Source organism: Equus quagga, chromosome 1, assembly GCF_021613505.1.
Source record: "Equus quagga isolate Etosha38 chromosome 1, UCLA_HA_Equagga_1.0, whole genome shotgun sequence".
NCBI lineage: Eukaryota > Metazoa > Chordata > Mammalia > Perissodactyla > Equidae > Equus > Equus quagga.
This window is the reverse complement of record NC_060267.1, coordinates 83198320-83211845: the sequence shown is the minus strand read 5'-3', so window position 1 is coordinate 83211845 and position 13526 is coordinate 83198320. Positions and strand designations below refer to the sequence as shown.

Below are 13526 nucleotides of genomic sequence, written 5' to 3'. Positions count from 1 at the left end.
AGTCTGCCCTTGATCTCCCAGGTCCTCTGTGGCCTGGCCTGCTAGAACCCTTCTGGTCTAATCTACCGCAGTACAGACAGAGGAGGGCAGGGCCTCGGAGAGGGCCTCAGAGCTCTGCTTCACTTAGCAGTCGAGAGATGATGCTGGAAGAAACCGGGGCTGTGTGGTTTCTCAGAATCCAAGAGATCACCTATTGCAAACTTGGAACAATTTCATAGTTTTTCAGCTCCATCTTTAGTCTTTTAAAAATATACTGAGTTTGCTCTCAGTAAGAGTATCTTAAAATGCAGACGTCTTTAGCCCAAAGTCAAGCTTCTCGAAGTTCGGAGGCAGGTCCTTTTGTAAATAGTCCCCTTCTTGCAAATGGACTTCCAGAGTGGAGCATGTACCGACTGGATTCAACAGTGTGGGGAGGAGAAGGAGGAAGGGAGGTGGGTCTCAAAGTGGGGTCCCTGACCAGCAGCCTCATCACAACCTGAGAAGGAGATAGAAGAGCAAGTTCTCGGACCTGCAGAATCAGGAGCTCGTGGGTGGGGCCCACAGTCTGTGTTTTGAGAGCCTCTGGTCTGGATCCTCTTGGTTTCGCAAGTCTACTTGTCATCTAAGAGAAGAGATCTCACAGGTCGTCTTTCTCTTTGCGCCTGGGCTCCCCTCCGAGTTCTCAGCTGTAAAATGGAAATAACTACACCTGCATGACAAGATTGTTAAAACGTTCACAGTCTGTTCCGGTGGATTCGATAGGTCTTTATTGGTGCTTGCCACGTGCTAGGCTGTGCTAGGCACAGGGGACAATGAAGAAAATTGGGACAATGTCCTTGCCTCCGGGAGCACAGAATCCCACTGGGGAGACAGCCTCGTACCCAAGGATTTGTCCCAATATATGACAAGAGACAAGAGGAAGCCGTAAGGAAGGGCAATTAACTCCACCTGGGGGTGGGTCAAGGAGAGCGCCACAGAGCCTGTGACCTCAGAGGCTGGGTTGGGGGTATTTTAAGGATAATATACATTTTTTCTAATTATTATCAACAATGAGCATGCATTATCTTATTTGGAAAACACAGAAAAGTAGAAAGAAGGATATAAAAATTTGTCTGGCATTGTTCCCCCCACCCCTCCTGTAAATAAGTTGGCGATGCGTACCATTGCGGACATCGTGTTTCCTCTGGAAGGATTATTTTGAAACACCTGAACGGTTCTTAAAACTTTCACCAAATTGCTTTTCGAAAGTCCACAGCAGTTCCACCACTGCCTCGCAGTTATCATTGTTACATTTTTGTCGGTTTTATGGGTGAGCTGTAGCACCCTTGGCTTCGATGGGACAGGATATTTTCTCTCTTGCTTGCTAATGTCTATGACTGTCCATTCATGGTCTTTGTCCATTTGGGGACGCTATAAAGTTTAAGTATTTTTAGCATGAAATTAATTACCGAACCAAAATTACATTAAAGTAAAAAACAGATTCCGAGAGTTTTATTGTAAGGGAATAAATTAATCAGAAATTTAAAAAATGATGTACCAAGTGTTTATTATCATATTCTCAATAATAGTGAAAAAAATGTAACTAGCCTCAGTGTTCTGCAGCGAGGGGTGTGGTGAAATGATATACAAGTCAACATTTGAAGGAATATTATGCAACCACTAAAATAATGTTATGAAAACTGCATAGCAACATACAAAAATGTTCAGGATATTAGTGCATGTTGTTATACAACCAAGCGAGAACACGTCTTCTGTGGACAAAGTGGGTGGAAGTAGGTCAGTCAGCAAGGACGCTTGGGTTCTAAAGAGGGGACGATACATGAGCTCTACTGTGCTTTCTGCTAAGATTCTCACTGTTTTTTATAATAAATAATAATAAGGGAGGAGAAAGACCCAGACTGAACATATCGACCATCTGTGGAGAATCTGGAAAAGGCTGGAGACTCCCGCCAGGTGGGGGCTGCTCCTTACCTGAGCCCCGCTCACCACTCAGGTGGGAACCCCCAGCAGCCCTGCTCCTGGCGCATAAGAGTTCCTCTGAGGGCAGCTTACTCCCTCTGGTTCTCCTCCTCCTCCCACCCCCACGCCCTCAAAGCCTTAAAAAGCTCAGTGCGTATTGCCCTGGGTCTGGCCCGCAATTTCCTGGGCCCGCTTGATGAAATGAGGCTCAGGAACAATCTCTTGTCAAACTCACAGCCCCTTAGAGTGGCTGTTGTGGGGGCCAGAGACCCATGTGCTCCTGGTGGGCCGTTTGGGGCAGCCCTCTTCCCAACTCTCATCGGCCTTCGGACTCGCTCGGATGTGCTCACCGGGGCTGGGCAAAGCAGGCAGGGCCGTGGCTCAGTGTAGACAGCCCTGTTCCCCAGGCCCTGGCCTGAGAGATATTTGGTTTGCTTTTTTATTTTGGTGGAAGGCAGGGAGGGGGTGCGGTCTGAAGTCAGGAGACCTGGGGTTTCGTCCTGTTTCTGTCGGTTATGGGCTGTGTGACTCGGGGCCTCATTTACCACTCCTCCTTCTGTAAAATGAAGACGTAGACGAGGATTCTAGAGCATCGGGAGGGATGATGGCTTTGCTGCTCATGAGGAGCCAGGAGTCCCACAGAGGAGTCCCTTTACGTGAGGGAGGTCAGCGAGGGCAGGGCTCCGAGCCGCCACCCGCCTCACAAAATTTCATTTGAAGAATAAAACAAAACAAAACCTCAAGGTTTCTATCACTGTACAAAATAGAAACCCCCCGACTGGGAAGTGTGCCCAGGCTCTTCTAGGTGTGGGACGGCTCTCTGTGCCGGCTCCTTCAGTGGCTCCTGGCTCACTGCCTCTGGCTTCGGCCCTCTCCAGAGTGCAGTCCAGTAGGGCCCGCCCCGCTGCAGGCACCCTGTTTATTACGGGGCCACATGCCCAGCCCCCTGCCTTGCTCATCCCTGTTCTCCACCCAGCCCACGACCCCCAGCTCGTGTCTGCCCATGAAAGCCCTACCCATTCTTTAGGGCCCAACTCAAATGCACCCTTCCCCACAAGCCGCCTCTGATTCCCCCAACCCCCGAGTGACCGGGTGAACCTCCCGCTGTTTCCTGCGGGTTCTACGTATTTCCATCCAAGCCTGTCTGTCCTCTAGTGTTCTTGATAGAGATGCTCAGGAGGGGTTTTCAAGAATAAGATGCGGAAACAGTAGTACATGAGGCCTGGGTTCGAATTCCAGCCCTGCACTTAGCCCTGTGTGACCCAGGGGCAGGTCATTTCATCTCTCTGGGCCTCAGTTTTCTCCTCTGCACAATGGGAGTGGTAGCGAGGACCCGAGCATCCCTGGCATAGCGCACTGGCTCATGCCAGAGGCAATAATATCCCTGCCCCTTCGCTTCCTCTTCTATTTCCCATGTATATATTTAAACTATTTTTAATCAAAGTAGAAATATATTCAGAAAGTTTGCACTGTTTTTTTTCCAAAGTAATACATGTGCCTAACTTCACATTCAAATAGTAGCAAAGCGTTTGTAATTAAAAGCAGCTGCCCCTGCCTCAGCTCTTTCCAGCCTCTAGAATTTCCCATTGTGTATTTTAAGATTGCATATGTGTGGACTACAGAAGATCAGGGAATGTAGACAAACAAAAAGAAAACCAAGGGTCACACACTAAACCTCACTTCTCGTTTTAGAATGTCTTCTTCCAGGGCCAGCCCCCATGGCCCAGTGGTGAAGTTTGGTGCACTCAGCTTTGGCAGCCCCAGTTTGGTTCCTGAGCACAGACCTACACTACTCATCTGCCAGTGGCCATGCTGTGGTGGTGGCTCACATACAAAAAGAGGAAGATTAGCAGTGGATGTTAGCTCAGGGTGAATCTTCCTCAGCAAAAAAAAAAAAAAAAAAAAAAAAAGTCTTCTTCCAGATAATTTAGCCAAGCTTTTTTTCCCCCCAAAAAAGGTCCTCATTGTTTCTTTTTTCTGTGCATTATGGCTCTAATCACAGTCTGCCTTTAATTAAGGGAAGGAAATTAACGTTGGTTGAGTAAAAGGCGCTCGTTCCTTGCTACTCAGAGTGCGCTGCAGAGACCAGCAGCGTGGGCACCCCCAGGAAGCTCGTCAGGAATGCCGTGTCTCCAGCCCCACCCCAGAATCTGCATTTTGACAGGATCGTGGTGACTGGCGTGCCCGTTAAAGCTGGGAAGGATGGTGTAGACCAGAGCTACTCAAAGTTGGGGTCCACAAACTGTTCCTTACAGTCCTGGACTGGAGACTTGAGCCAGAATGTGACCCTCGCTGCTTCCTTTATAGAGAGGGCTTGCTACAAAATACGGCCAGCTGAACTAAACAATGTGATGGGTGAGGAGGGCGCTTGCATTCTCGCCCAAGCTCCTTACCGCGTCAGGGACCAGGGACACGCAGTTCCTGGACTTGGCGCCCGTCTGCCGACCACGCTTCGAGTAGCGCTGTTTGGGTCACAGTCGGGAAGTTGGAGGCTGGGACTGCACTGGGTTTCTCTGGCTTCAGATCCCGGCCCCTTCCACTCTGCACATATCTGACGCCCCCACTGACTGTGACACACACGCACACACGTGCATGCGCACACACTCCCCCACCCCCCAACCCCCACCAGGAGAGCCCTGGCCCAGAGTCGGTGATTAGAAAACGTCGGTCTCTTGGTTAACTGAGGGCGCATTTCCCTGCGTCTCCGTCCACACCAGGCCTCTGTTTACGTTAAAAGGATTTTCCGCCAGGGTTACTGTTCTCTTTATCAACTCCTCCTGTCAGGGCCGAACAGAGCAGGGACTTGCAGAGCATCTGGAGTCAAGCGAGCTGAGCAAAAAAGCTTTAATGGGCTTGGAAGGAGACTAAGAACAACTGCTCAGCTCAGCTCAAGGTCCCGACACGAAAAGAGCTCTCAGAGCCCAGGGTCCATCCATAGTCCAGCGTTTACAGGCTCCAGGCCAGGCTTCTGCCTGCAGTGACAGAAGCCGGTGAATAATGCAGCTGAGCTGGGAAGCAAGGCCGCTAGGAAGGTGCAGAGTGGCAGAGGGGAGGCGACCTTGTCTAAAATACTGCGTGGCATTTGGTCCAGCCTTAGTGTCACCTTCCCCAAGGAGCCCAGAGAATCCCGTGAATTTGGATCACAGGGTTCATTTTCACGTGGACTTTGGGAAGACTCAGAAGCTTTCATGCAGCACAACTTAGTTAAAAGAATTAGGAGTCAGAGTTTGAATTTCCAGACCGCTCTTCTCTGGCTGTGTGACCTTAGAGAAGTTACTCGACCTCTCTGAGTGTTAGTTTCCTCATCTGTAAAGCGGGACACAATAATACTACCCTCACGAAGGTGTTGTGAGGATTAGTGGCAATGTCTGAAAAGTGCCTAGAACAGCTCATTCATTCATTCAGTCATGTGTTCAGCCCGTCTATATGGAGCACCTTCTGGGCACCGGGCCCTGGCGTGAGTGGTGAGCTGGGGTTCATGGTCCAGCAGGGAAGATAGGGATACAGCACAAATAAGCAGTGAAGGAGCTGCTCCAGATGCTGCGAAGGAAAGTGCAAGAAGCCTGCACGGGCCGATCGAGTCTGGGGATCAGGGAGGGTTTTACTGAGCAAGTGATCCGAGCTCAGATCCCAAGGACGAGTCAGAGCATATGAGGCACAGCAGGGGAAGAACATTCCAGGGCTGCAGTGGGGACTGCCACTAATGTGGTTTTGGGTAGAGTGAAGGGGTCGGGTTTATTTTACTTTTTGAGGTAAAATTTACATACAGCAAAATGCGCAAATCGTAAGGTGCAATTTGATGAGTTTTGGCAAATGCGCGCACCAAGGTAATCAACGCCTCTATTAAGACGGGGACACCGCCATCAGACCCGGCTTGTCTTCATAACTGTCTCCTTACCATAAAAGGGAGAGCCTGGGTTTATGGGAACACTTTACACTGGTGCAGAGGGGTGGGCTTTGGGCTGGGTTCAGATCCCAACTCCACCAGCTTCCACGCGTGTGACTTTGCCCAGGTCTCTCCGCTTCTCTGAGACTCAGTTTCCTCGTCTGTAAAATAGGGTTAATCAAACCTACCTTACAGGGTTGTGTAAGGGATCAAATCTGCCAATGGTTGTACATGTCCCACTGATGCCTGGCAAACAGTAGGCACTCTGTGAGTTAGGCCTATCTCGCTTCCAGGATGGAAACAGGGTGGGTAGAAAGCCTAGTGGTTGGAGCCAGGCCTTTCCAGGGCAGCGTGCTGAGCAGCGAGCACGCACACCCCACTAACGCGGCTCTCTCGTCCACAGGGATGTGCCTGCAGGCCTTCGTGGAGGCTTTCTTTTACCTGGCTCAGAAGAAGTTCAAGATGCTGCCGCTCCACGAGCAGGTGGCCTCGCTGATCGACCTGTGTGAATACCACCTGTCCCTGCTGGATGAGAAGCGTCTGGTGTGTGGCCACGGTGGCGCATCGGGGGGCCGGCCTGCTTGCAGTGGCACTCCCCAGGAGGCCGCCCTCTCGGCCCAGCCGGCCGAGGGCAACCCCCTGCCCTGCGTGGACAGTGCCCACAAGCTCTCCCATTCCAGACACGCTCTGTCCTGAGGCCCCTCTCTGTCCTCCCGGGAAGAAGAGGCTGAAGAGGCCCCGGGCTCCTCGCCTGTGGCTCCCGCCTGAGACGCCCACGAATTGTCTCCCCGTTCTGCTGAGCTGCGCTTGAAGGCTGATTCTTGCCCTCCTTCCTCCCGGCGCCTCTCAGTGGTCCACCTGCTTGCCGGTCCTCAGTGGACAGATGACATCCAAAATGTGACAGATGGCATCTTCTATTCTGGGCTCGCAGGAAGCCACAACAGGGGTAAAGCTGCTGCGTTAGGGGCACGGGGCACTGACAATCCCAAGACTGAGGGCTGTGGGGAAGAGAGCCTGAGGAGGCCTAGTCGCGGGTCTGCCCAAGACTCTGAGAGAATGTGGGGGAAAGCCCGGAACATCGTATTTATTTCCTACCACCCCCTCTGTGGAAATGAAGAGGAAACATCAAGTGGGCGGTGGCGCCGCTCCCTCCCGATCATGTGCTACGTGGGTGTAGTTAGCAGATTAGCCTCATTTGCTTCATGAGCTTGCCTGTTGCTGCAAGGTTCAGTTTGTTATTAATTAAGAAATAATTAACTCAGAAGTAACTAAGTAAGGCTCCTAGAGTCTCGGAGCGGGCAGGAGCCTCCAAGGTCATTTTGTCTGATTTTGTTTGACCTTGACCCCAAAGCAGGAGTCAGTCCCGTGGTCTAGGGGCCTCTGATTAGAACCCTCCCTGGGTGAGGTGCTCACCACAGGGCCAGCGCTTTCACAGCAGGCACTGCCAGAGGGCCCCCGTGTGCCCAGCACGTGCCGGGTGCCCTGGTAGGAGGAGGGGCTTCAGAGGGGAGGGAAACACGACCTGGGTGGGAATCTGAGTGAGCCGAGCAGGAGCTTGATGTCAGAAGCTCAGGTGTGGTCACGGGGCGAGGGAAAGGGGAGTCTGCACTCTGTCTCCATCTGTCTCCATCTGTGTCCCCAGGCAGCCCTGCTCTCAGAGGGGAAGGCTCTGGGGCACCCAAAGGTGGCATTTTGGAAACAGCCACAGGCAAGTCAGGGTCCAGGCCCACTGATGACAGGCAGATGGGAGACCGCCCTTGCAAAGCTCTCCGGAGCATTGCTGGATGCGGGGCTAAAACGGCCCTTTCTAGAGGGTCCCTTTTAAAGGACCCTTGGGGCCCTGAGAAGAGCTGAGCATCCGCCCCAAGCGAGGAGGATAAAAGGTCTCTGAGGGCGTTAGCACGGTGCCTGGCACACAGTGGGACTCAGGAAATGCTCGCGAAGGTAGGGCAAGGGGGAGGGTCCTGGGTGGCACAAGTGTGTCCTGGACAAGCACGTCTCCTTGTCCTCTTCCTCTTTTCTTCTTCCTTTCCCATCCTTCCCTGTCTCTCCATTCAAGTCTCCAGCACTCACACCAATGGGAGCGGCCGACTCCAGCTCCCACACAGAGCCCGGCACGTAGCAGGTGCTCCAAAGTGTCTGTTGAAATGACTTACTAGGATTCACCCTCCTGGCACTATTTTTAAACCCGAAGACAACGTTGTCGATCCAAGATGCTTCCAACCGTTGGCGAGATAGTTTAGAGCAGAGCGCCCCCGTTAATCCTTGCCTGCCCCTCCTTCCCGCCAGAAGCCCACTCTCTCAATGAGGAAAGCCCGCCCCCCATGCAGTGTGGCTCCTGTCCCGCTGCCTTCCCCCTGCTCCTCGGGGCACGGGGCAGGGCCCAGGCTGATACCCTTCCCCTATCCAGAGGGGCCCAGCAGTAGCCAAGCCCTGCAGCGACCAGGCTGGGCTATTCTGTGACAGGAGACACTGTCTTTATAGAAAGAAAACAAATGTCTTTATTTTCCCCTCAAAAAGCAGGACAGGTGGCCTAAGACGGGAGGGGCAGGAGGAACCCCATGTGCATTGAGCGCCTCCTACATGAGGGCGTTTCAGAGGTGTCGTCAGCTCGATGCTCCAGGCTCTAGTTTCGTAACGCCGTCCCCATTTTCAGATGAGAAAAGAAAGGCCTGAGAGGTCACGTGGTAGAGGCAGGCCTTCGTCCAGATCTGTCAGTGACTCCAGAACCCCATCTCCTCTCTGTCCCCCCGTGAGGGTGAATTCAGCTCCAAATACAGACCGCTGGTGGGTGCCCCCTGCTCTGGGGCTGCCCGTGGTCTCCCAGGGCTCTGCTCGCTGTCACATAGGCTGGTGGCACGGGCCAGGGCAATCAATGTTCCTAAGTGGTCCGCTGTGAGAAGCAGAGCTTGAAGACCCTGAACCCGCTCTTGCAGTCCCTGTGGCCAGAGCAAATGGATTTCACCGTGAAAGCCCCAAGTAAATGCTCTTGGGCACACTTGTCAGCAGCTGGGAGCAGCCAAGAGTCTTTTACACAAAGCCCGAACTTTACCCCATTTCTGGAAGTTGATTTCCAGAAAGCATTCGCTTGCCAAAATGGAATGCAATTTTCAGGTCCCAAACCAACCAAGCACACTGAATTTTTTGGAAAGAAAATTATCGATAGGTTGAATTCCAGCCACATTGTTTGGGGTGACATGAAAACGTAACTCTCATGATCAGGAATGTCCCCTCCCCACCTCTTGGACGTCATCCTGCCAGGGTCACCTGTGTGTTAGGAAATCAGGGGCCGTTTTACAAGAGGCCGGTAGTGACAGGCGGGGCCCTTTTTTCTCAATGGTGTGGACCAGGAAGAATCAGGCTGCTCCCTCCTCAGAGCGAGGGCTCAGTGACTTCCCCCACCTCCTCGTGCCTAGCAGAAGTCCCACTGGGTTCACCCCCTCACCCCCTTTGGTAATTGGCTGCTCATTTTCGGGGTGTGAGTGAAGGGACAGCAAAAGCAGGTGGTTTCCTGCACCCTGGAGGAGAGGACCCGGAGCCGGGAGCCCGCACCCAGAGACGCTGCTGCGTATAGAGCTTGGCCTGCGGGACAAGCCCAGTCCTGGGAAGGGCTCTCAGGACCCATCCCGCTCTTCTCCCCCACTCCCTCCTTCCCTCCCTCCCCCTCCTGCTGATGTCCCCCTATGCGCAGTCCAGCCACACCGACCCTGTCACTGTTCACTGGCCGAGTCCCTGGAGGGCCAGCACTCCAGAGTGGGTTCAATGCATGGACACGTCAGGCTCAGCCTGTTCCAGCTTGGGGTGCATCGCTGGGCCACTGCCCCCCACCCTTTTCCACTGTGCCTGCCTGCCCCTTCTGGTGTGCTGCGACAGCGCCCTTTCCCTTCCATGCTGGCCTTGCCTGCTCCCTTCCTTCCTGCCTCCCCGGGGGATGTGCTTAGCTTCTCCGCTGTTACAATCAGGAGTTCTGTCCCCACGGCCTGGCCGGAACGGAACCGGCAGGAGGTGCTTGTAAATGTTGGATTCAGTCCGGCTGTTCACAGGGCTGGTCCCAACAGGCCCCTCCCCACGTGCGGAGGCAGAGACCCTGGAGACAGGAGCCTCCTCCGTCCCCAAAACGAGCCTTCCTGACCCCTGCTGTTTCTCCTCTGGGCCTCTGTCCACTCTCCCTCACGCAGACGTCATCATCTCTTGCCTTCACTTCATCAGCCTCCCACCCCTCAACCCCACAACCGTCCTCCACCCGCATCAGCCGGAAGGAACTCAGAGAGCCATAGAGCTGACCGCATGATCCCCTCCTTCAGTTAACCCTCATCTCTTCCTAGATAAAGCTCCTTAACCCGACATTCAAGGCCCCTCGTAACCCAGTCCCATCCTTCCTCTCCACCCTGAATGTGCGCCGGCCCGTGACCCTGTGCCTCCAGGGCCCTTTGTATCTGCAGTTACCACTCGGGAAAAGAATGTGCTGGTTCCCGCCACCGTGGGAGGCACAGGGCCAGGAACTGCTCCGTGCTCTCCTGCCCCGCCGTCCCCTCTGCCCGGACGGCCTCCTCCCTCCGTCCAGTGGAAACTTATCTTTCAAGGTCCAGCTCAAATGTCCCCACTGCCATCCCCCAGACAGAATGAACCACTCCCTCCGTATAATTGTGAGAATCTGGAAAGTTCCTTTATTATCACGCTTCCCTGTGGTATCACAGCGTTCGCTCCTACTGAGCTGCGGGTTCTTTCAGGGTCAGGCAGCTGCTGGATTCACGCTGGCCCCCGGGGCGCAGAACAGGGCCCAGCAGGTGCCAGTCAAAGTAGCAGGAATGTTCAGCAGCCCCAGGTGAGCAGCCTGAGTGACGAGACAGTTCTGCCCTCAGCCCACAGACACCCTGAAGAAGCATGGGTTTCTAAACCTTGCCAAGCGCTCGCTCAACACCTCCATATCCCCAGCTGCCTTGCTCTCTCCTGGACACAGCGGGACTCCCAGGAGCCCACAGACAATGGCTCCTGACCCTGGGCAGTCTCTCCATGGCCCATTGTGCATGGGCTTTGTCCCCCTGGGAGCCACCCTCTCACTCAGCCTTGGAGACTAAGGGCCTCCGAGCTGGGTCATCCTCACCAGGGCTCCTCCATCAGGCGTCCAGCCTGTCCCTTCCACTCCACCGCAGTCTGTGTTTGTGCGGGGTTGTTGGTTCAGAGTAGGGAATCCCCATGTGAATGTCGGTGGTCGGGGGAAGGTCGGACCAGGTTGGGGAGGAGCCCAGACATTTGGAATGGTGTTCCGTGCCTTTCTAGAACCAACTCCTTTTCCCATGTAAGGGTAACAACACCTGTTCGATGCTTCGCAGTTTGCAAAGCACTCACATCCATCCTCTCGTCTGATCCTCCCACCGCCCCAGCGAAGGGTGAGGGTTCTCATCACCTGCTTTTCACAGATGAGGAGCTGATGCCAGGGGGCCTCTTGACTCGTTGAAGGCCTCAAGGCTGGTGAAAGGCAGAGCCGGGACTCACAGAGAGGCCCTGGCTCCAAATCCTAGGCTCCTTTCTCGGCACCGTAACTGCTCTGCACAGTGTGTCAACACTCGCAGCAGGCCAGTGGGGACAGGATTTGGGCCCCATTTCACAAACGTGGAAACCCACATCTCAGAGAGGCTGGATGATTGCTCAGCTAGTCCTGGGGTTCTGGGGGCTTAACTTGGGGCCGTCCAACCTGCTCTTCCCACGCTCGGCACCCCAGGAGGGCTCCAGCTTCCTCAGCCACACAAGGGGTGACAGGTCCTCCCTCGCCTGGTCTCTGGGAACATAAGGCGAGAAGCAGACAGCATGGTACGCGTGGAAGTGCTTTGTAAACCGAAGTGCTGCTCCAACAGCCTGTTATCTTCACACTGGCGCCGGGTTCCCTACAAAGTGTAAAGGGACGAAGGAACAAGGTTCCTCCTTGAATGTTGTAATCCATCAAGACAAATGAAGCCACAACAGCCGGCTCCTCTCCCTCCACACCTCCTCTCCACCCGAAGATGCTCGAAGACATTCACGGGGTGAAAAATGGCTTCTGCTGCTCCTCCGACACCCGGAATTTGCCTTGTGATTGGCAGAGTATTACTCCAAAATAGCTTAATTTTTTTTTTTTTTCACTGCTTGATTAATGCTCTAAACTCCTTGGCCCTATCATGGAGAATCAGGCTGGAATGTTCAGCCTTTGAGCCCCGCCCCTGGGAGCTCAGAGATGATGACATCTCCAGTCAGGGAGCTGTTCCCAGCGGCTGAGGGAGAAAGACAGCTCCCTCAGCCAGGTAAATTCACACAGTGTGTGTTACCCTGAGATCCACCTCGCCTTGATTGATATTTTTGCCAATCTCTTATTTAGTTTGATGAATGTGAGAGAGATTTTCCCACCTGGCATGTGAATTTCTCCCTCACGAAATACGTCCGAATTTTTTTCCCTTCCCGGGGACAAAGGAGCTTTGCAGAACCGTCGACATGTTCAATTACCTCCATCTCTAGTAACCAAAAGTCTTAATTTTTATATAACTAGGAAAACTACACAACACAATACTTACATGTGCATGCCTGCAAGCGTGCGCGCACACACACGCACTGAGCAACATTAAGCTTTGGCATAAAATGGCAAAATTACTGGTGTTTTTCTCCTTTCTGGCAATTTGCTTTTGAGTCTTATTTAGAGAGCGGAGGAAAGAAGGCTCTTCGCAGCCCTGGGGTAACAACGTGCTCACCCAGAGGCTCGCGAGAGACATTTCCTCCGACGGGAAGACGTCGTCTCGGGCCACGGGGCTCCCCGAGGCCCCTCCCAGGCTGCAGAAGCAAGACAAGGAGCTGGGTGATGAAAGGATCCGCAGGGGCATCTTCCCTTCAGAACCTCTTGCATCAGAACGGGGAAAGCAAGCGCCGAGAGTCCCCGAGTGGTTGTGGAAAGAGCAAGGGTCCAGCTGTTGCTGTATCCGTCGCTCTGTCCGTGTGTGGCGGTGGACCAGTGACTCGACCTCTCACCCTAGTCCTGGTCTGTGCAGTGGGATCGTGTCAGTAAACGTAAAGCCTGGCCTGGGCCCTGGCACCTGGGAAGTGTCTTAATAAATGTCTGTTGAGAAAAGGACCGGTCCCAATATGCTGGCACGGGACAGATGCCAGGGAATGCCTCTGCCCACCTGGAGTCCCTGACGCAGGAGGCTCCCCGAGGTCTGGCGGGAGGTGCCGTGGGCCCCAGCCCACCTCCCTCTGCCGGGGCTCTGCCGCTAGGCTGCAGCTCCCGCCTCTTAAAAGCCTTTAAAAATTCTTTATTAAATTTTCATGGCGCATAAAGTCAAGGTTCTGTTCCTTGCCCTCAGTTGTCTTGGTAACTTCGTAAAATGCAATAATAAAATGAAGCTGAATGTTGCTAAACATAGGCTCATTGTATAAACTGCTGCAAAGTATTGACGATTTCTTCTGCTTGATAATTTTGGACGGCAAATCCACCGGGCCCAGCAATGCTTGTTCATTTTGGGTCAATTGGTGAGAAAAGGGCTCCTTTTAATTTTTTCTCCCGTAATGTTTGCCTGGGAAGCTACATATTGCCTCAAGGAAACTGGGAGATCCTGGGGGAGATAGAGGGAGGAGTTTGGAAAATCCTCCAATCCTTGATTTGCTGGGGATAGTCTCCCTTAGGGGGCGAGTGACATGTCCCTAGAATTTGGTCACCTGTCGGAGACCGTGTGGCAGG

At 53.5% G+C, this 13526-nt stretch overlaps 1 protein-coding gene across 1 annotated transcript in view; it reads left to right on the top strand.

Annotated features, from left to right (window-relative positions):
* The window catches only part of TTLL11 (tubulin tyrosine ligase like 11), a 227315-nt gene extending 214141 nt beyond the window's left edge, over positions 1-13174 (top strand). The window contains exon 9 of the mRNA XM_046638059.1: positions 6228-13174. Within this exon, the coding sequence (XP_046494015.1) occupies positions 6228-6520 (293 nt within the window). The 3' untranslated portion in view covers positions 6521-13174. The remainder of the gene's footprint in view (positions 1-6227) is intronic.
* The last annotated feature ends 352 nt before the right edge of the window (positions 13175-13526 follow it).